This window comes from Piliocolobus tephrosceles, chromosome 15 (assembly GCF_002776525.5).
Source record: "Piliocolobus tephrosceles isolate RC106 chromosome 15, ASM277652v3, whole genome shotgun sequence".
NCBI classification, from domain to species: domain Eukaryota; kingdom Metazoa; phylum Chordata; class Mammalia; order Primates; family Cercopithecidae; genus Piliocolobus; species Piliocolobus tephrosceles.
Genome location: NC_045448.1, coordinates 16271628 through 16292074, shown reverse-complemented (window position 1 = coordinate 16292074; position 20447 = coordinate 16271628). Strand labels below are relative to the sequence as shown.

General features: G+C 41.9%; 1 protein-coding gene across 5 annotated transcripts in view; it reads left to right on the top strand.

Moving 5' to 3' along the window:
- Positions 1–20447, top strand: part of CYRIA (CYFIP related Rac1 interactor A) — a 106497-nt gene that overhangs the window by 52002 nt on the left and 34048 nt on the right. For all 5 annotated transcript variants that reach the window (XM_023199396.1, XM_023199405.1, XM_023199401.1 and 2 more), the window contains one exon: positions 19966–20045. In XM_023199396.1, coding sequence (XP_023055164.1) covers positions 19976–20045 — 70 coding nt within the window. In that variant the 5' untranslated portion in view covers positions 19966–19975. The remainder of the gene's footprint in view (positions 1–19965; positions 20046–20447) is intronic.

Below are 20447 nucleotides of genomic sequence, written 5' to 3'. Positions count from 1 at the left end.
GGCTCAGGGGTACAGATCATGAATTGAGGGTCTTCAACTATGTGCATGTCCATTTCCAGAGTATTTTCCAGACCCGAAATACAATTTTAAGTGGAGGTTTTGTTTAAATGAGTTATAGAAACTCATCCTGATAAGCTCGTGGTAGGATTCTAACCTTTCTTTTTATCCTTAACATGAGTGAAGTTGATTCAGCCACAACACAGATGTTTTCCTCAGTGGAAAACGTGACTTAAGAAATTAGTTGAAGGGGCTGGAGAGGATAATTACTAAGCCAAATGGCTAAGTCTATTCATGTTTCTTTCTCAAATGTCGTAGCCCCATTTTCTGGCAAAGTGGTCAAAACAGATGCTTTTGAAATGATCTTGAAGCAGGAATTGAGTTACTATATTAGTAAGTATTGGCTACTACAACTGTGAGGTTAAACACTTTTTGCAAATGACGGGAATCACATTTAGAAAATATTCAGGATGTTGAACTTGATACCTCTGTTTTGTCTCTTTTTCACAAATTTCTACATTTGTATTAAGTACCTACCTGACCAGGTCTGGCATTTTTAATGTGAGATGATAATGCCCCTTAGTGGATAAAGTACTTAACTGCAAGCTCTTGCATTTGCCCAAAGAAAAGCTCTCCAATTTAGCAGAAATATACAATATAGTAACTCTTCAAACTAACCTACTGGAGGGTAATCGTGAGAATTAAATGAGGGCATTTGCGTGTAGCACTTAACGTAGTATCGAGTGCAGGGCTGACACTCAGCAGATGGCTGCTGTTAGTGTAGTTATCGGATCATGAGAATTTGACTTAGATAAAGGCCTTTTGAAAGCAGGGGAATGAGCCTCCTTGGGATTTCAGTGTCAGGGTCCTCTGTGTCTGCTCTGCTATGCATTAGGAAAAGGGACTGAAGAGAATCATGTCCTCTCCTTGGACAGCACTACCCGCTGGCTCTCCTGCCCAGAGGTGGAGCCAGTAAATATCTGAAAATGCACTCCTGAAAATGCGTGGAAGTCTCCCAGCCTTCAGCATTCTTCGAAATTCCTTCAGCTGGAATTTTGACTTAAAGGAGTGTATTAGTTCATTCTCTTATAAGCAGCAGTTCATGCTGCTTATAAAGACATACCCAAGACTGGGTAATTTATAAGGGAAAGAGGTTTAATTGACTCACAGTTCCACATGGCTGGGGAGGCCTCACAATCAAAGAGGAAGGTGAATGAGGAGCAAAGTCATGTCTTACATGGCAGCAAGCAAGAAAGCTTGTGCAGGGGAACTCCCATTTATAAAACCATCAGATCTCATGAGACATATGCACTACCATGAGAACAGTATGGGGGAACTGCCACCATGATTCAATTACCTCCCATACAGGTCCCTCCCACGACACGTCGGGATTATGGGACCTACAATTCCAGATGAGATTTTGGGTGGGGATACCATCAAACCATATCAAGGAGCATCCATAAAATGAGCATACACCTCCACTTGGTGGGGAGACATTGTTATTTTGCAACGTCTGTCCTTGAAGTTGGACTTCTCATGCAGCTCAGCCTCCTGCAGCTGATTGGCTGCTTCAGAGGCCACAGCAGAGATGGTTCTGCAGGCTTCTCATCGTGAAAGTAAGTCTCTGGCCATCACATCCTAGCAGTGGGAGGCAGGCTCTTCTCAGATCCTGCTGTCTTTTTTAGAAGTTAATTTGTGCATCATTGAGGACATATTTCACTTTTCTGTTAACTCAAATTGCCTTTCTTTTAACTTTCAAGCGTAGCATGAGATCTTTAGCTATATCTTTATTAAACTGAGTGTCACCATGGTGGAATCATTTTTATTCCTCCCCTCCCTTCATCCCACCCTCTTTTTTCCTCCTTTTCTTTTTCTTCCTTGTTTCCTTCCTTCCTTCTTCCTATCCTCTCACCCTTTCCCCTGCCACCCATCCACATGCCCTCCCTTCCTTCCCTCTTTCTCTCTTTCTAAGTTGTTAGAAAGACCTCAGGCTGGAGGCACTTGGATTCTGATTGTGGCCTTCACACCATCTTTCTTCACTCATTCTTTCATGTATTCAGCCACACACATTTCCTGGGTGGCTTGCTGTGGATTCAATCACAAGTGAGTTCCAGTTCCCAGCCAAGGGGTCTTCACATCCAAGGAGGAAAGACAGGCAGGCAAGCGGGAGTGACCAGGAATGTGGAAATGTGGTGGAAGAGAGGATACAGGGGGCTGTGGCACAAGGTGCAGAGGGCCAGGAGTCGCACCTGCAGGACTGGGACAGGCATCGTGGCCTGGCAGGAGACTACTTTCAGAGCAGACTTAAGAGCCACACCGGAAAACAGGTCCCACTGCTTCAACATAGCCAGAAGACTGGGAGCCGCCAGTAGCTTGGCTTTCACAGATCTTAAAGCCATCCCTTTCACAGCTGCCACTCCAGAGACCCCTCATGTCCAACCGCTACCCGCCCCCCAGTACGTGTGATCTCAGCAGATCCCAAAGTAAAGGCCACTGGGCTCCCTTCTTCACAGCTCACAGGCTTCTTGGCAGTGGGATGTTCACTCTCCTCCACCTCGAGCTATAACCCCTATCTGCAGGAAACCCTTTCAGACTATTCTAGTCCAGTTGAGGCAGCTCTTCTTTCAGATTCCGTTCCCCAAACACTTTGCCTTTACCCAGATCACAGTCCTCACTGGAGTCTTCCTCCCCATTACAGTTATCTTTGAACACAGATTCTTGTCCTTACTGGTTCTTACTGCGGGAGTCACGTTTTATTTAGCTCTAGTCTCTAAAAAGAGCAATGCTCATGTATTTATTTCTTTGACTAGTCACCAGATTTTTTATATTTTTTATTTTTTATTTTTTTGAGATGGAGTCTCTCTCTGTCACCAGGCTGGAGTGCGGTGGTGCAATCTTGGCTCACTGCAACCTCCACCTCCTGGGTTCAAGTGATTCTCCTGCCTCAGCCTCCCAAGTAGCTCGGACTACAGGTACATGCCACCACACCCAGCTAACTTTTTGTATTTTTAGTAGAGACGTGGTTTCACCATGTTGGCCAAGATGTTCTCGATCTCTTGACCTTGTGACCTGCCTGCCTCAGCCTCCCAAAGTGCTGGGATTTCAGGCGTGAGCCATGGCCCTTGGCTTGGTCACCAGATTTCAACACTGTATTAAGAACTGTGCTAAGTACAGAGGATGGATTGATGATTAACGCCTGTCCTTAAGGAGTTCAACAGACAGGTGTGAATATTATATTTTTGATAGAAATATATGCAAGATATACAGGGTGTGTGTATATGTGTGTGTGTATATATATATATATATATATGGACTAAAAGAAGTAAATCTTACCTTTGGGGCAAGTGTCAAGGATGATGAGGGGTGTTGGATTGAGGGAGGATCAGCAGAATTGAATAAAATGGGAAGTGAAATGTGGGTAGTTAGATAACTAAGCAAAGCCAATATAGTTTTGCCAACTATTCAGAAATTTTGGTTATGCTTATAATTTCTAGAAACTTCACAAAAGTTTATCATGTGTTCCAACTCCATGGTGCAGTGTACATAGGCTGCCGAGGCCTTGGGATTTTTAGTCTCATCTTTATCGTCTGTAACTCAACAGGACTGGGCCACTGGGCTGGATCAGGGACACTCCTCCCTGTTCCATCATTCTAGGGTTTTATACAACGAGAATGTCAACAATTTACAAAAATGTATTCAGGCAACCTAATGCCAAACGATGTGCTAATAAGTTAATTAGGAAGAAGACACAACTTGCTATGAGTTTCCACAGCCCTCTTGCCCTGACCAGAGGCCACAGGCCATGTCTTAAGCCATTTTCTGTTTCCCAAAAACATCTAATAATAGCACAGGAGTATTTGACAAAATAACATAGTGGCTTAGAGTGTGAGTTTTCTGGTATGATGGGTTGTGTTTGAATTCCTGTTCTGCTGGTGATTAACTGAGTTACCTTAGGCAAGTTATTTACTTGCTTCAGTGTTCTCATTTCTAAAAGGGAGATGGTAGTAGCACAGAATCTTGAGTTTGCTTTTGGCATTAAAGATGACACTATATGTATTTAGCACAATGCTTAGCACAGAATATATGCACACTCTGTGGAAGTCGTCATTATTATTCATTTACTAAGTAAGCAGTAAGTACTCAATTACATTTTTTGTTGGCTGCAAATCAGTACATATTGGCAATATGCTCTGTCTGCCAAAATTCCTCAGTACCATCTTGGGTTACATCAGTAGAGGTTTAGTGTCCAGATGGAAGCGAGATGGAGTCCTTCTGGTCAGACCATACTCAGAGGCCTGGAAACAGTTCTGGATACTACATGGTAGTAAATTCTCTGACCAGTGAGAGTGTGTGAATAAAATATCAGGATGATGTGAGAACCTCTTTTCCCCTGTGATATGGAGGAAGAAGCTTACGTTTTGTTTTAGGAAGAGAAGCGACAGGGGAGTCATGGAAGATGTCTTTATTTATTCCACTCATATGTATGGCATTCCTTCTATGTGTCAGGCCCTATTCTAGGAGTTGAGGGTACATAAATAAATTATGATATATGCTAAAAAGAAAAGCAGAGTTACTGGGGAGTGGGGGTAAAGTAGTATTTTGGACAGAACAGTTAGGTTGAACTCCACTGGAAAAAAAAATCCCGAATGAAGACATAAAGAAAATCTATGCAGACTGTGGACAAGCATTCCAGGCAGCAGGACTAGCAAGTGCAAGGGTCCTGTGGTAGAAACATGTGGTCTCCAGCTAGAAGCTGAGGTCTGAGGAGGGGTGAGATGACATGCCCAGGGTCTTGTAGTGAATCCATGTTACAACTGAGATGTTGATATTTAAAGTCAGGCTTTTCAGACAGCAAAGTTCATGCCTATTGCACTGTACTCTTTAGACAGGGAAGGGAGAGAAGAGCCTGGGGCCCCAGGGATTCCCCTTGTGTGCTTTATCCCCTGTATTCCTGGTCTGCAGTTCCAGAGATGACCAGCAGAGGGCACCGTGCACCGGGTTTCCGCAGCCACTGCCTGAAGCCATGTTGAATGAGCAAATGTCTGCAGCCGCCTCTGTGAGATCTAAATGTCTCCTTGGCAGGAAATCCGCGAGGAGCACGGCGGGGTTGTGCAAACAGCCTTACAATGTCCGCTTGTGTGTGTGCACTCGCCTTCGCCTGCATCGCCCACAATGCTCTGTGTTTTTTTTGGATAATGGGGCTCTGTGGACCCATGTGCCTTGTCATGCAAAGGGAGTGACCTGCGTTTGTCATAAATGGGCTCTTGTATGATTAATAGCCATGTGAATGATCCCGTCGCAGCAGCAGTTCAGCACCCAGCTTCACCTCTTCACTGACGTGGTGGTCTGAGTAGGCTTTCTTCTCCAGCTCCAAAGCAACAGTGCAGGATTTATTGCTAAAAGGGCAATGACTTGTTTGCACTGTGGTTGCAATTTTTAAAATGCAAGGCAGGGGGCGCAGATACTTATTTGTTGTCAGGACCTACTGCATGCCAGATGCTACACTAAGAACTTCTACCTGCGTTATCTTACTTAGTAACAATACTAAAAAGGAAATATTTTGATTTGCATTTTACTAACAAGGGAAACTCAGATTCAAAAGAGTCCAATGACTCTCCCAACGTCTGCAAAGCTCATGCTGTTTCCATGAAATGATTCCCTTTCCTTTTTAGAGTAGCTTAGCCCGTGGTCCACACACTACAAAACGCCGTCCTCATTCCACTTGGCCATCTATAAACTGAAATTTGCGATCTTAAAATAGATGAGGGATTCCCTCATTTCTGGGCTTCCGTGTATTTATTTTACCTCCTGAAAGTATATCAGTCTGCATGTTTGCATTTTTCTGAGAAAGCCAGTTTTCTTTAGACTTTCAAAGTAGTTTGTGGTCCTAAAACAAAAGGGCCAATCACCCAAAAGTGTTTATATTTGGGGAAATGCTTATTTTTCTCTGACCTGTTTCTCTCACCAATGACTGTTTTCTCTGCTCAGTCTGTGTGGTTGACATCTTTGTTGTTGTTGCTGGATAGTGATTACTTATCCAGCCCTTTCTGTTCAGTGGCCATAAATGAATAATGTGATGTGTGGGACCCTGCTTGATGGTTGGGCGGGGAGGAGTGAGGAGGAGTGGTTGCAATGGCTAAAACACGGGCAGCCAGTCAGAGATAGCCCCTGCAAGAATCCACAACAGCAAAGGTGCTTACTTATGCCTGGGATTTGGGGATGAGGTTACTAAGAGAAACTATAGGCCGTCTTTAGGTGTTCAAGGCAAAAGGAACAGCATGAGCAAAAAAATAGAGGCAAGGACCAGGCTCTGGCTCACACCTGTAATCCCAACACTTTGGGAGGCCTAGGCCAGTGGATTACTTGAGGCTAAGAGTTCAAGACCCGCCTGACCAAGATGGTGAAACCCTGTCTCTACTAAAAATACGAAAATTAGCCAGGTGTGGTGGCATGCACCTGTAATCCCAGCTGCTTGGAAGTCTAAGGCAGGAGAATGCTTGAACCCAGGAGGCAGAGGTTGCAGTGAGCCGAGATAGTGCCATTGCACTCTCTCCTGGATGACAGAGCAGACTCCATCTCAAAAAAAAAAAGACAGAAGCAAGGAGGCAGGAGCCCTTCCACTGTCATATTCTGGTGCGGCTTATGTACAGAGTGATCAGAGGAGCTTCAGCAGAGGGGCAGAATCTTGAAAGAGAGCTCTAAGCCAGGTTTATAGCCTTGCATACCAAGTAAAAAATTTACCCACCTTTATTTGACAGCCAGCTTAGCAAGCGTTTATGCTAACCATGGCTAACTTCGTCGACCCACCTAACTCTGTTCTATTTGATCCCTGGATTCTGTCTCAGGAAGTAGCACCCCCCACCCGCCCCTCCCTGCCTGACAGGCCTACCTCCCACCACTCTACAGACTCTCACCTCATCCAGCTTTCCTGTCCCAGCCTTAGGTTGACCACCTGCACAGCTTGCTCGGATACCAAGCCAGGGCTTTTATTTTAACGTGTTAGTTTTGTTTGCAATGTTGAGTATGTTGAAACAAGGGCAATTGCTCCTTTCAGAAGCTAGAAACAAAGGCAGAGCCGCACCTGTCTCTGAGATTTCAAGTGAGGTTTTGACACTCTGGACATTCTTGATGCTGGAGATTTCACAGAGCATGCTAATCTTTCTTGGCCTCAAATTCTTCAGGTTTTTTGTATGTGATGGCTTTTATTGGATTGTTTTTTTGTTTCGGTACCAAAATAATTTGTTATATCCCCCTGCACTTTTCAAAATAAATTTGATCTAGGAGCAAATTTCCTTTGCTCCTTTGCTTTGACATGTCAAATCCAAAGCCTCCTTTGGTACCCAGATGAGCTCAGTTTAAGTAAACTCAACATCTAAAAACCTTCTTAGATGTCAAGTCATCCCTTGGTCCTGGGGCCATTGAATTCTGCTAGGCCTTTTGCTTGCCAGAAGGACCGTTTACATCAGGACTCACCTCCTGGTCCCTTGACGTGATAGGTTATATTTTATCACCTGCCAGAGAACTATGGAGGCAGATAAACTTCAAGAACAAATGCATAATGCAGTTGCCCGTGGAATGAAAGCTGAGCAGGGAAAAGGAGAAGGCCTCTTTTTCATTTTGTTTTGTTTTTTAGTTATATTGTAAGACAACGGGAATGGAAGAGATTTAATTCCACAGAATTCATTGTATATGTTACATTCTGTGTGGCATGTTCAGAGACTAGTGAATGATCCCAGGGGTCTCAAGTATCCAATATAAGAGTGGGAGGAGGAGAGAGAGAGAGACTGGAGAGAGAGAGAGGATGAGGACACCAAAGAGAAGGGCATAGGGAAGAGGAATGGATCTAAGGAAGATGTGGAGAGAGTTTGGTAGGAGAGTGGATGAAGGGGTACAGCAGGTAGAGAAATCTCAGGTGGTGCCCAGGGCTCTGGTTATGTCATTGGAAGGATATTAATGCCTTTTGTTGGATGAGGGAGGAGGAGGAGATTTTGGAAAGGGTGGAAAGTGAGGTTTCTATGGCCTTCCCTGAATGGCTATGCTTGTGGGACATTCACTTGGATTGATGGGCCTGGAGCTGGGGACAGAAGTCCAATATAGAGCCAGAGGTTGAGAGTCATCCGCCTATGGGTGGAAATTGGAGTCAGAAGTGTCTCACCAGGAAGTATGAGAAAAGGCTGAAGAAAGAACATGGAGACCAAGACTTAAAGGCCAGATGCAGAAAGCAGAAACTTGAGGAGGAACTTCCAGAGAGGTGAGAGATGAGGAAGGGGATGGGTCCCAAGCATCTCAGCAAGGAGGAGTTGATCAGAGGTGCCCATGACAAGCCTTCACCTACAGCTCTGCTCTCAGAGGGTTAGAGGGTCTTGGCTGTTGTTTATTTAAATACTTGAGAATAAATTCTGGAGAAAGGAGGTTTGTAATCCAGAGAACTGACAGCCTGTTTAAGTGAATTCACTGTCAGAACAGCCCAAATTTGAGGTAACTTCTAGGTGTTCCCTTTTACTTTCTAGACTGGAGTTGAAGCCAACCAAGAGAGGAAACGCAACTTGCTCAACATGACACTAAGTGAATGGTGTCTCCAAGATGAGCGCTTGGGTCTCTAGGGCCCCTTGCCCTGCACGGTGTCCCTTTCCCTTTGAAATTAGGCAGAACAGGCCTGGGTGGGCTGAGAGTGTCTGCCTGCCTAGGTAAGAAGCAGATGTCTCAAGCAGTTTTCTCATAAGCATGTTCTTGATTTCCCAAGAGAAAGGGGACAGATTCACTAGTGACTTCCCAGTGGTGGCCTGGGCCAGAGCTGAGCCCAGTTTGATTGCTCCCATGTCACTAACGTTTGAAATTGGGGGACACATTGACTTTCATTCCCGAAAAAAGAATCTGATTTTGCCCTCATTTCTTAGGTACTTTTTGCTGCTGTACTATTGATGTTTATGGAAAAATGAGCTATAATGAGGTAATAGTCTATTTTAGAAAACTGAACTCAGATATTGAAAGAGCTATTTTAAACCTGCACTTAATTGTTCAATTCCATGATGGTTTCATGGTACTTTTTTTAGAATTCCCACGAATTGCCTTACAACTGGACTCTCTAGCAGCTTGTATTCCATGGGGAATGCCAAGCCCTTTTGAGGGACACCATAGTATTAATGATCGATGAGAATATTCAAGGCATTTTCTCATTTGAGTGCCATTACTTGTAGTGTTAAAACGTTTTGAAAACACATTTTAGCCATTAACTCATTTTTATTGTCAGATGAAAGCGCTTAATAGACTCACTCCACTTGAGTTTTCTTCCTTCATCTTGGAATGAAATCATCTGTTGGATTCTTGGCAATACATTCGGCAATGGAACGGAAAACCTCATGACTTCATTGCAAAAAACGGCAGATGGAGCAGCGATGTGCAGCCCAGCCCTGCCATCTAAAATCGCTAACCTGATTTAGCAAATACAGGCTCCCAGAGTGTATCAACTGAACTACTTCATTCCACTGGTGCATATTTTTCCCCAGAAAAGCAGCTGCTTCTATCATTTAAGAAATGTACCTTTCGATGAGAAGTATTTTTTAACACCAACTATTTTGTATCTGACATATTGTAAGCTGATGATTAAATGGAAGTGGGTAGTTTGTTTTGCTTGTAGTTCAAAACAGTCAAGTGGTGTACATGTTGTATACGGGCTTCTGTGGTGACCAGGAGAAAGCGTGTCTGAGTCATCTGAATACTAGACACGTCAGGGCTGGGCCCCTTCCTCCTGGGACACCCACTGGATACCAGCCAATGGTTGGGAGAAGCCAGAAGTGCTGCTGGCTTTGCAGAGCACTGTGGGACATCTACAAGCCTTTGACGTCATTGACAGCAGTGGCCACCCTGGCTGCCCATCAGGATTTCTCTAACTCTGAACCTTGCTGATCAACGTGAAAGGTAGATTGTCTTAATCGCCCTCCTAAAATCACATCCAGTCTCCAGAAACATTCCTAAATCCAAAATTGGACTGTTTCCCTCTACTCTGTTTTCTTCTACCCTGCTGGGGAAATCTTGGGTCCCCATTGCAGCTAGAAGGTAACACTTACGGTAAAATGAAGCGAGGTAGCAGGTGCAAGTGAAGGCGCTGGCCCGACGACGTGAGAGACCAGGTCGCGCTTGTAGGTCTGCTCCCAGTCCCGCACAAGGCATAGCCCGGGTGCGTGTTCCTAGACTTCAGGATTTCAAAAACCAGTAACATTTCCAAATAAACCTGGCAAATTTAGGATTTATTAATTACATCATTTTCCAAGATAAATAAAAACCTTGTAACATAGAAATGTCTGAATAACTTTCTGAAAGGCTCATGACGTAGGGTTTATTTTTCTCATTTTGCCTTGGAGGGCTTGGGAACCACCAGTCAGAACAATCCCAAGGATTTACTTTTCAGTGCTTACTACATGCCAGGCCTGTCCTTAAGTACTGGGAATACAAGGAGGTGTAAAAGTGGCCCTGCCCCAGGAGACAGGGAGATACAGGAGAAAGTATATGTAATTATGGTTTGCTGTGATAGGCACCGTCGCATGGCACACAAGGCATGTTAGGTGAGCAGAGAGGAGGAGCTCACTCACGAGAGTGGCTTTTGTTTTTACTGGTGTAGAATAAAAGGGGAGGGAGGGCTCAGGGGGTCCTTCCAAGGGTCCTGATTTTCACCCTCCTACATGAAAGGAGGTGTAGGGGAAGCACTTGCCAAGAGCTGGTGCTTAGATGTCAGATAGAAGGGGATTCCAGTGACCCTGATCTGTCACTGGTGAAATGCAGTAAGTTTCTAAGTCTTTAAGATTCTTTCTTTATCTCTGAAATTGGGATAATAGCAGTAACTATTTCATATGGTTGTCGTAAAAATTAAAATATGGTAATACGTAAAGCACCCTCCTCACTCTGGCCTGCAGATCATTAAGAATGTGAAGCAGACAGAGCAGCGTGTGCAAGAGCCCTGAGGCAGTCAAGAGCAGAGCCACTCTAGGGACAGGATGTGCAGGGCAAGGCTGGAATAAAGGGGGCAGGGTCCAGGCTTTCTGTGCCCAGTGCATGCATTTGAATGCGTTGTATCCACCAGGAACTGGGAAGCCACAGAAGCATATTAAGCTAGGAAGTAACATCTCAGATTTGTGATTAGGAAAATGGCTCTGCCAGCAGCATGGAAATGAGTAGAAGGGAGACAAGACTTGTGTCAGGAAGATCAAGTTGGAGGCTATTTGCAGGATACTGGCAAGCTCTGCCAAGGGTGTGAATCAGGAAAATCGAGTTGAGAAGGAAGGGAAGTGTGCAAATTTATTCTGGACCACCAGCGAGGGTGTCCTTATTAGGGAGCAGAGAGCATTCTGAGTTCATCATGTCTTAGAAAATGAACTTGATGTCCCACTTACTCTTTGTATTAATGGACAGAGCGTGAGATTGAGAGCCACAACATCTCTTCTCTAGTCCCTTCTTTGACCCTAATGTGCTGTGGATTCTTGGGCCCATCCTTTTTTTGTAAAATGAGAGCTTTAAAAAGATGACCCCAGTTCTAATGTGGAGTGTATTCAGATTAAATTTGGGGATGAAGGGGGCCTGTATATTATGAAGTCCAGGACCCATCTGGAGGACCTTGGGAAGGACACTTACTATACCTGGTCATGGAGTTCTTATATCTGTAAAATGGGTCCAATGATAACTTTTCTCCCTTTGACACATGCTCATACTGAAGATAAATGCAGTCAGACACATCTTTGACAAATATGTGAAATTATATAAATATATGGCATTGCTGTATTCATGGTCAGTCTGTAGTTTAAATGCTATGTTGCCAAAAAAATTGGATGAATCAGGACTTCCATATTCCCAAAGTGTTGAGTTATAGGTAATTGAGTCTTTGATTTCTTAAAGTCTTTGCACCAGAGATGCTAAAGATGATAGATTCTGGAAGGTATTAGGTCATTCAAAATGATAAGAAAATCTACCCCTTCTGATAGAGGTCTTATTCTCTGTTAGAGATGAGTATTCTTGTCTTGGACTTTCAAAAAAGATTAGAAAATAAATCCTGGTAGGGCTGCTGTGGTATTGATTTATTTTCTCACCTTCTGTTCATTATTGATAAAAAATAGCATTGGCTTAGGAATTCTCCTTTCAAATAGTCGTAACCAAAAAAAAGAAATCTCTTAGGAGCTTGTGATCTAATCATGAAGGTTGAGCATTGAAATTTTGGTATACACAGGCAGAGGTCATCATTCACACCCCCGTTCCCTGGGCCTGCTTCCTTTGATATGTCTTATTTATAGAAAACAAATGAATTTCTCCATAAACCATAGTCACTTCTTTTTAAAATAAACCCTGCTTGATTTCATTTGGTTTTATACTCTGGGAGTGCAGCTAATGCTATCAACTTATTTTTTTCTTCTAAAAAATAATAGGGTTCCAAATAGTGAAAAACAGTGTCCGTGTATATGAATTCTCTTCTCTTTTTTGAAACTGGAAATGTGACTAGATAATTATTTCTTAAAGAGAGTCATGGCTTTCCACTGAGTAACCTTAAAGCCAACTCTCATAGAAGTGGCTTTGAACTGACAGCCAAGAAAGTGGTCAGAGAAAATACCATGAGTACATCCAAAATTGTCACCCCTTAAAAATGAGTGCCTCCCTTGGCAAGAGCATGCAGGCGGGCTTTAGAGGCACTGCTGCCACTCCTAAAGTCACTAGAGAAACACCCTTCCTCTAGACTATTTAGAGGAAAAAATTGAAGAACCTATTTCAAAATACTAGTGCAGAAAATGAATCTTGAGGAAGAAATCTTCTGTTTTTGGAGGATTGAGGAGTCACCCAATGTGTATTCTCTGTTCCCTTCACACTCAGAATTTGTCTCCTAGCTGGAGGGCTTCTATCAGTCAACCCGGATTCCCAGTATTCTTCGCATCTGGATGGCAGCTTGCTTCTATGGAGCAGACTCTTCCAGAAGACTTCACCCACATAGTTTTCTCTTTTCCTTCATTTCCTAAAGAAACACCTCCCTTCCTGTACATGCTATTGCGTAACACTAGTGTAGAGCCAGACCCTTTGGAATCTAACAGAAGCTATGGGCTCTCTCCCCAGAAAAATGAGCATGTTCATTCAACAGTACAACACCCTACACACGCCTTCAGCTGACCACACTCTCTGAAGTCCCCAAGCAGGGGCCTCCTAGGGATGTGGAGCCCCAGGACTTCTACTGTGCAGAAAAGAGCATAGACTTCAGATTCACAGATTTTCAATGTCAAATGTGACTCTTGTATTTTCTTGTAGTATTTGGAAAATTGTTTAGATATTTGAGCCTCCTTTTCATCCCCCTAATCAATGTGAAGATAATTATAGTTACCTGATGTTTGATGTAAGGTTTGAATGAAATAAAGTGTGTGAAGGCTTCAAGTATAGTGCCACACACACAGTGGGCACTCAATAGAATGCTGATGTTCCTGTTTCTCTCATAAATCATAGTATTAATAACTATAATTACTCTGTTACTTAATATGTACTGGGCATAATGTTATTTTCATATTCAATTAATATCTTTGAGTACTTACAATTTATCAGGAATGTGATATGTGCTTTTAGATAGATTAAATTGTTTAATTAAACTCGTGCTGTTTCCCTAAAAGAATGTGCATCACCTGAATGCTGAAGCCATGTCTTCTCTCAGTGCATACACCACCTGTAAGTGCCCTGGGGATTGAGTAATTCTCTCAGAGTAATTTTTAAAGGTAGCATGTTCATTAGAGAACCAAAGGAGGAAGAAGAAACTTGCCACCCAAACTATTATCAGATTGCCTTTTCATGGGATAGGCATTGCTTTTTCCTTTTATTTAGGTAGGTCGCTCTCACCAGGAGAGTCAGTGTTGCGGAAGATAAACCAGATCTCCTAGGATCAGAGCAGGCAGCCACCCCAAGTCCCCCACTTCAGATTGCTAGAAAATCTACATGTTAACTCTTTGTTCTTTGGCATTTCATTTCTTTTCAGTAGAAGTATTTATGAACCACTTTGGTTGGGTTTTCTTTGTTAGACATTTATTTTCCTTAGACTTCGTGCTATATGACATGGGGTACACATAGACACAATTATTTGGTTAAAAAGTAAAATCTGGCCAGGCGCAGTGGCTCACGCCTGTAATCCCCGCACTTTGGGAGGCCAAGGCAGGTCGATCACTTGAGGTCAGGAGTTCAAGACCATCCTGGCCAACATGGTGAACCCTCGTCTCTACTAAAAATACAAAAATTAGCTGGGCGTGGTGGCAGGTGCCTGTAATCCCAGCTACTCAGGAAGCTAAGGCAGGAGAATCACTTGGACCTGGGAGGTGGAGGTTGCAGTGAGCCGAGATTGTGCTACTGCACTCCAGCCTGGGCAACAGAGTGAGACTCTGTCTCAAAAAAAAAAAAAAAAAAGTAAAATCTTTGATGATAATCCTAGTATTACTAATAGAGTGACCTCACTGTTCATGTTCTTAAAAGCATTTGTTTATGTTTGGGAATTTTGCATTGAAAATGGGTTTTAATTTTTGTAGAATTACCTGAAGACTCTATCACAAACTTATATAAAAATTGTTCTTTTGAAAATTTAGTTGTCTTTCGTAAGAATTTATGTTTTTTAATCAGCTTCTACACTTAATTTTAATAATTCTTAGTTTTCCAATCTCTAATAATATATATCTTCCCCCAAGTACATTTTGAATATGAAATAAGAAAACGTATCTAAAATACAGTGTCTTGCATGTAGAAAAGTCTCTTTCAGCTATTAATGCCGCTAAGCATTTACCTGGTTATAGTTTAGTGTGGAAAAGGTATACATAAAGGACCATGGATCTTAGGACACCAATATTGAAAAATAAAGAAAAATGGAAATCATATGGAATCATACCATGCTGGGGACATTAATCCATTTGTCAGATTCCCTGAATATCTTAAACTATAAGAGGAGTTGTAATGTTGAACAATTATAGGTAATATTTGCCCAGTCCTTTATGGTATACATGGTGCTTTCACACCCAGTTCATTTAGTCCTGACAAGAGTTCCATGCAGGAGATACTATTATCATACTGTTGTGCAAATGAGGAACCCAAGACTCACAGCTACAATGACTTGCTCTGGAGTAACAGGCAGTTAGATGGTGCCTTATATTCTTGAGGCTCTTTCAAGCACTCTTTTCTATGATGCTATTCATGTGTTACTTATAGTACATACCTTTGGGGGTAAGATTTGGTGTTCAGAAAATACAAACAGGTTAAACTAGAAAAGCACAGCTTTTTTAATGAAAAACAAGGAAAAAGAGTCATGACTAAGAGAGAGTCAAGACAAAGAGAAACCTCCTCTGGTTTCTAAGAGAAGAAGCTGTTTCACAGAAGTCATGTTTGAGAAAGAGCTGAGTCAACACATCGTATTGTTACTTTGGCCTACTCTGTGCTTCAGATTCTCAAGACTGTGTCTTAATCTCTGTAAGTTAGTCCCAGCTTGCAATGCCTGGGAAAATAGACCCAGCCAATGCCAGGGACCTGGTGACCCAGATGCCCAGACACCTTCACTTCATTAGAGAAGGAGCAGAGTCCTAGAAAATCTAAGCAGGGAAGACTGGCACCTCTAAGAGTAAAAGGCCTCTCAGAGAGGACATGGATGAAAGGAGGACCACCTTCCAATGCCACTCTCCAAAGCAGGAAATATCCAAATAAAGGATATTGATTTTCAGGACCCCATCCCTTCACGAGTGCTTATCCAACTGGTATATCCTCTCCTGTCTCTTAATCTGACAGCCAAAACCTTGTATAGGTTGAGTATCCTTTATCTAAAATGCTTGGGGCCAGAAGTGTTTTGAATTTCGGATTTTTTTAAATTTCGGAATATTTATATCATACCTCTTGGTTGAACCTTGCAGATACAGAAATCTGGAGTCCAGTGAGTATTTCCTTTGAGTGTCATGTGAGCACTCAAAAAGTTTTAGATTTTGGAGCATTTCAGATTTCAGGTTTTTGAAATTGGGGAATACTTAACCTGTACTCTCTGTCCTTGCTCCACCCCTACCAGACCCTCCCCACAGGAATGAATTTAGATCTGAAAACTTCCGTGTGCACCAGTGTAGCTGCATTATGTCCCAGTAGGGCTTCAACTTAGAAATGATTTCTGAACATGCCAAGGGAGTCATTTGTGTGTGTGTGTGTGTGTGTGTGTGTGTGTGTGTACATATTTGTATATTTGTGTCTAAAGTAAGCCTAAACTTTACAGTATACACAACATACTATATTTAAGTAATAAACTCAGATACTCAGATTAAAGTCATCCTAGGGAGCTCAGAGTGCCTGCTGGATTGCTGTATTCCTTCTGATATAAGCTCCCACACCATAGGGAAAGGTGGTAAACTGACGTCCCTTGGGATAGACCCAACAGCAGGTCACATTAGGAGGATATCCATGCAATCACCAAAATAGAATGTAGAAACCAGAGTTCCCAGCCCTTCAGAGTACACCCCAACCAAGCTACTCTGCCACCCATTTGGATGTGTAACCACAGCTCTGCCCATGGGAACCCTGAGACTCATCTCATCCTCAAATATGACTTCCTCTGTGAAACAGCTTCTCCTTTAGAAGCCCAAGGAGAGGAGATTTCTCATTGTCTTGACTCTCTGTTAGTCATGACTCTCTTTCTTTTTTATCAATCAAAAAAAAAAGCTATACTTCTCTAGTATAACCTGTTTGTATTTTCTCAACACCAAATATTGAAGGGGATATTTCTTTGCTTTGTCTATCCAAGAGCAAATGATAAGCCATCTCCAACAAATGTTCTGGATGGGATGGCTTATAATTAATCTACTTCTTGCCTCTACCTTTATGTTACTAGTTCACTTTTACTCTCCTACTCCCCCCACTTCCACTGTTTATTTGCATTCTCTAATAGTGCATAATAACCAGTTATTTTATTGAATGAGATAAAATAATAAAAAATAAGCTGTATATGAATTAATTTAGCTATTTCCCGAGTACTGTGGTAATAGGAATGTATATTTTGTATTCACTGATGAGCTGCTTGAAAAATTTGGAGAGTAATCTGTCATGCAGAATATGGATGAGAGGCCTTTCCAAGTGAAACTCTGGGTCCAATTAAAAATAACTGTGGTGTCTACTAGGTGACTATCTGTGTGATGATGGACCAATTCACTTTGCAGGTCCCCCTAAACCAGAAGACACCCGCATGAATTCTTATCAACCTTGGAGTGGGGCAGTAAGCATCACATCATTAGGTCATAATGAGATGAAACACTTGTTTTCTAGGTTCCATGGGACTAGACTTGTACTCTATGTCTACACAGTGTCCACAGTCATTGTTCTAGAGGTCCCTGCTTGAGAGGTGACACATCTAGAATCCTAGGATTTTCAAGTAATTAACTTTGGTTCATGTTAGAATGATGCTCAAAAATATCTGATGATATCAGTCAATCCACTGAGATAACCTTTTGAAGAGATAGAATTCCACAGCTAATATTTGGACATACTTTTAGATGTGTTTGTTTCTATCTGTTATGAGTTTCAAAGGCTTGGCATATCTTCTACTCAGGTACTCTGACAGTAAAATCACATACAGGACAGAATTTTAGGGGGAAGCCCAATCCATGCAAGTCTCCCTTGACACATTCATAGCACAAAACTAGGAAAATTAAGAATATTTAACTTCCATTAAAGCACTTTGTATGAAAATCAGTACTCCTAAAAACAGTAAAATCATCTTCTTACAAGAAGCGACTCCAGGCCTAATCTGAAATTGTTCATTAATCTGGAAACAGATCATTTCCTGGAGACCCAGGAGGGGTAGTGAGTGCTGCCCAGTGGCAGGGATGGACTCTACCAGCCCAACCTTTAATTCAGCGGAACCTACCTCACACAAGGTTTTGCTCAAAAATATCTTAAAAGGAAATGTGCATAAAGGCAGGGAAGGAATGGAAGAATGACAGAAAGGACAAAGAATAATTTTTGAGAAGAGAGAAATATGATGTTTGCTTTCCAGTGTGTGTATATGTGTGTGCATGTGCGTGCATGCCCGAGTATATTACTACACCTCAAAGTGGGAGATGTCTAGGATGGGTCCAGTCCGGCCTTCTGCCCCACACATAACTCATTTTTCCAATGATGTTAAGGGCTGATATAGTATTTTTCTACTTAACTATCACCAGCGAGAGAAAACTCACTATCTCACTAGGCAAGTCACTTAATATTCAGACAACTATAATGGTTAGAATATTTTTCTCATCATTTCTCTGTTAGTCTTCTCTTTCGTAGCACAACATACAGCTTATTATAATCCGTCTTTCATAGCCTAATCCTACACAAGCATTTGAAGGCTATTAGGATAATCATGTAGATGACAATGATGATGGTAACTATCATCATCAATAGTAAAAGTACGTAATTTTTCTTGAGCACTTCCTGTAAGTGCTGTGCTAAGCATTTTATAATTTTATCTCATTAATTCTCACAACTCGATGAAATAGATCCTTTTCAAAAGTTTATTTTACAGATGAGGAAACTGAGGGTTACAGAGATGAAATCTCTTGGCCTGGATAACAGAGATAGTAGAAAACAGCTGGGATTAGACACCAGCCATCTAACAAAGGATAGACTGCTTAAACAGTCTGTCTTCTGGTTTCATGTTAGTGATTTATATCGGGGAGTATGTCTGCAAATGTGTGTTTTCCCAGTGGAGGATTACGGAGACCAGATTCCACCACTTGCTACATATTCTCATGCACAGAGTCATCCTTTTAGTGCATTCTTCTCTCGCCACATCTTGCTTAGAGTGGTGTGTTTTTTAAAATTCCTTGTATCAACATAAATATTGTTAGAAACTATAGCCATAGAAAATTGAAGCCCAGCAGTTTCCTTGCACCAGTTAAGTAATTGTTCAAATTGATCCTTCACAAACTGAGATATTTGAGGCACAAGAGTTCACTTACAGAGAGTTAGAGGAATGTCTTCCCAAGAGCACAGTGCCCAGCATCTAATTGCTCATCCGTAAATATGTGTTGAATGAATGTGTGGATTGGTGACTTCCCTAAGAAGATAGTTTAATGTCTAGAGCTGAGAGCAGTAGAAATTTTCTGTTTATTAAAAAAAAAAAATCCTTCATGTTAGCTATTCTTTCGGTTAGGCTGCTGCTATGTAATAGGTTTGTATTTTTCTGTTGATTTGACTCACCTTTGCAAACATCTTAGGCTGCAATTTTACGGAGAGTAACTTTTTGGGCATTATGCCTTTTCATTGTTAAGCTTCCAGAAGTATCCAATGTCATTACCATTGAAATATCAGATCAGAAGATCCTCTAAGTTGCCAGGGGCCACTCCTCTGAGAAATCTGGCCTCTTATACATGTTAAGAGGAGTTCCTGGCAGTGTAAATCTATGTTTTCTAAACTCTATTCCTCATGAGCTTTCAGGAACTTACTTTTTTAGACAGTTATTTTTAAAATGCCCTCTTTGTTGTCTTGTCCACTGATGTGACATGTTCCACATCTATCTAAAGGAAACAAAGCAAAGCCGAAACGTTTGTTGTAAGGATCCAGGGGATTAGGAAAAGTGGAAGGGAGGCACTCTGGAGAATATTCCTAAACTTTGTCTCCTATAAAGAAAATACCTGATTCTTTTCATAGACTATTATTTATGTTTTTTTTTTTTAATATGGTGAACGAGATATGGACTGCATGTGTATTCTCAAGAGAGAGCTTGTAACACTTCTATCATTGTCATACTTTGTATGACTTAGCCACATGTCCCTAAGTTTTAGAGACCCAGCACCTCAGAGATATTTATCTGTCACCAATTCAGAAATGAGTTGCTACGTTATTGCTCAGCCCCTGGGTTGGAGATGCTTCTGGTATTTAAAGGTAGCTATGAGGGGCCCAGGGATATTCATGCAAGTCTATTTTTTTTTATGTTGCTAATGGTATTTGGTTTTCTGTTGCCTTTCCTAGGTTTGCTGGGATGGGAAATCTGCTCAAAGTCCTTACCAGGGAAATTGAAAACTATCCACACTTTTTCCTGGATTTTGAAAGTAAGTTCCAAAAATTATAATAATGGAAACCTTTTTACATTCCTTATAGTTTGTTGATAAGGAAGTTATAACATAAAGATTTTATATCATAGTTGAATCAAATCCAAAGGTCAGTGTATTAGTCTGTTCTCATGCTGCTAATAAAGACATGCCTGGGACTGGATAATTTGTAAAGGAAAGAGGTTTAATTGACTCACGATTCCACATGGCTCAGGAGGCCTCACAATCATAGTGGAAGAGCAGGGGACATCTTACATGGCGGCAGGCAAGAGAAAGCTTGTGTAAGGGAACTCCCCTTTATAAAACCATCAGCGTGAAACTCCTATTCACTGTCATGAGAACAGTATGGGAAAGACCCATCTCCATGATTCAGTTACCTCCCATCAGGTCCCTCCCACAACA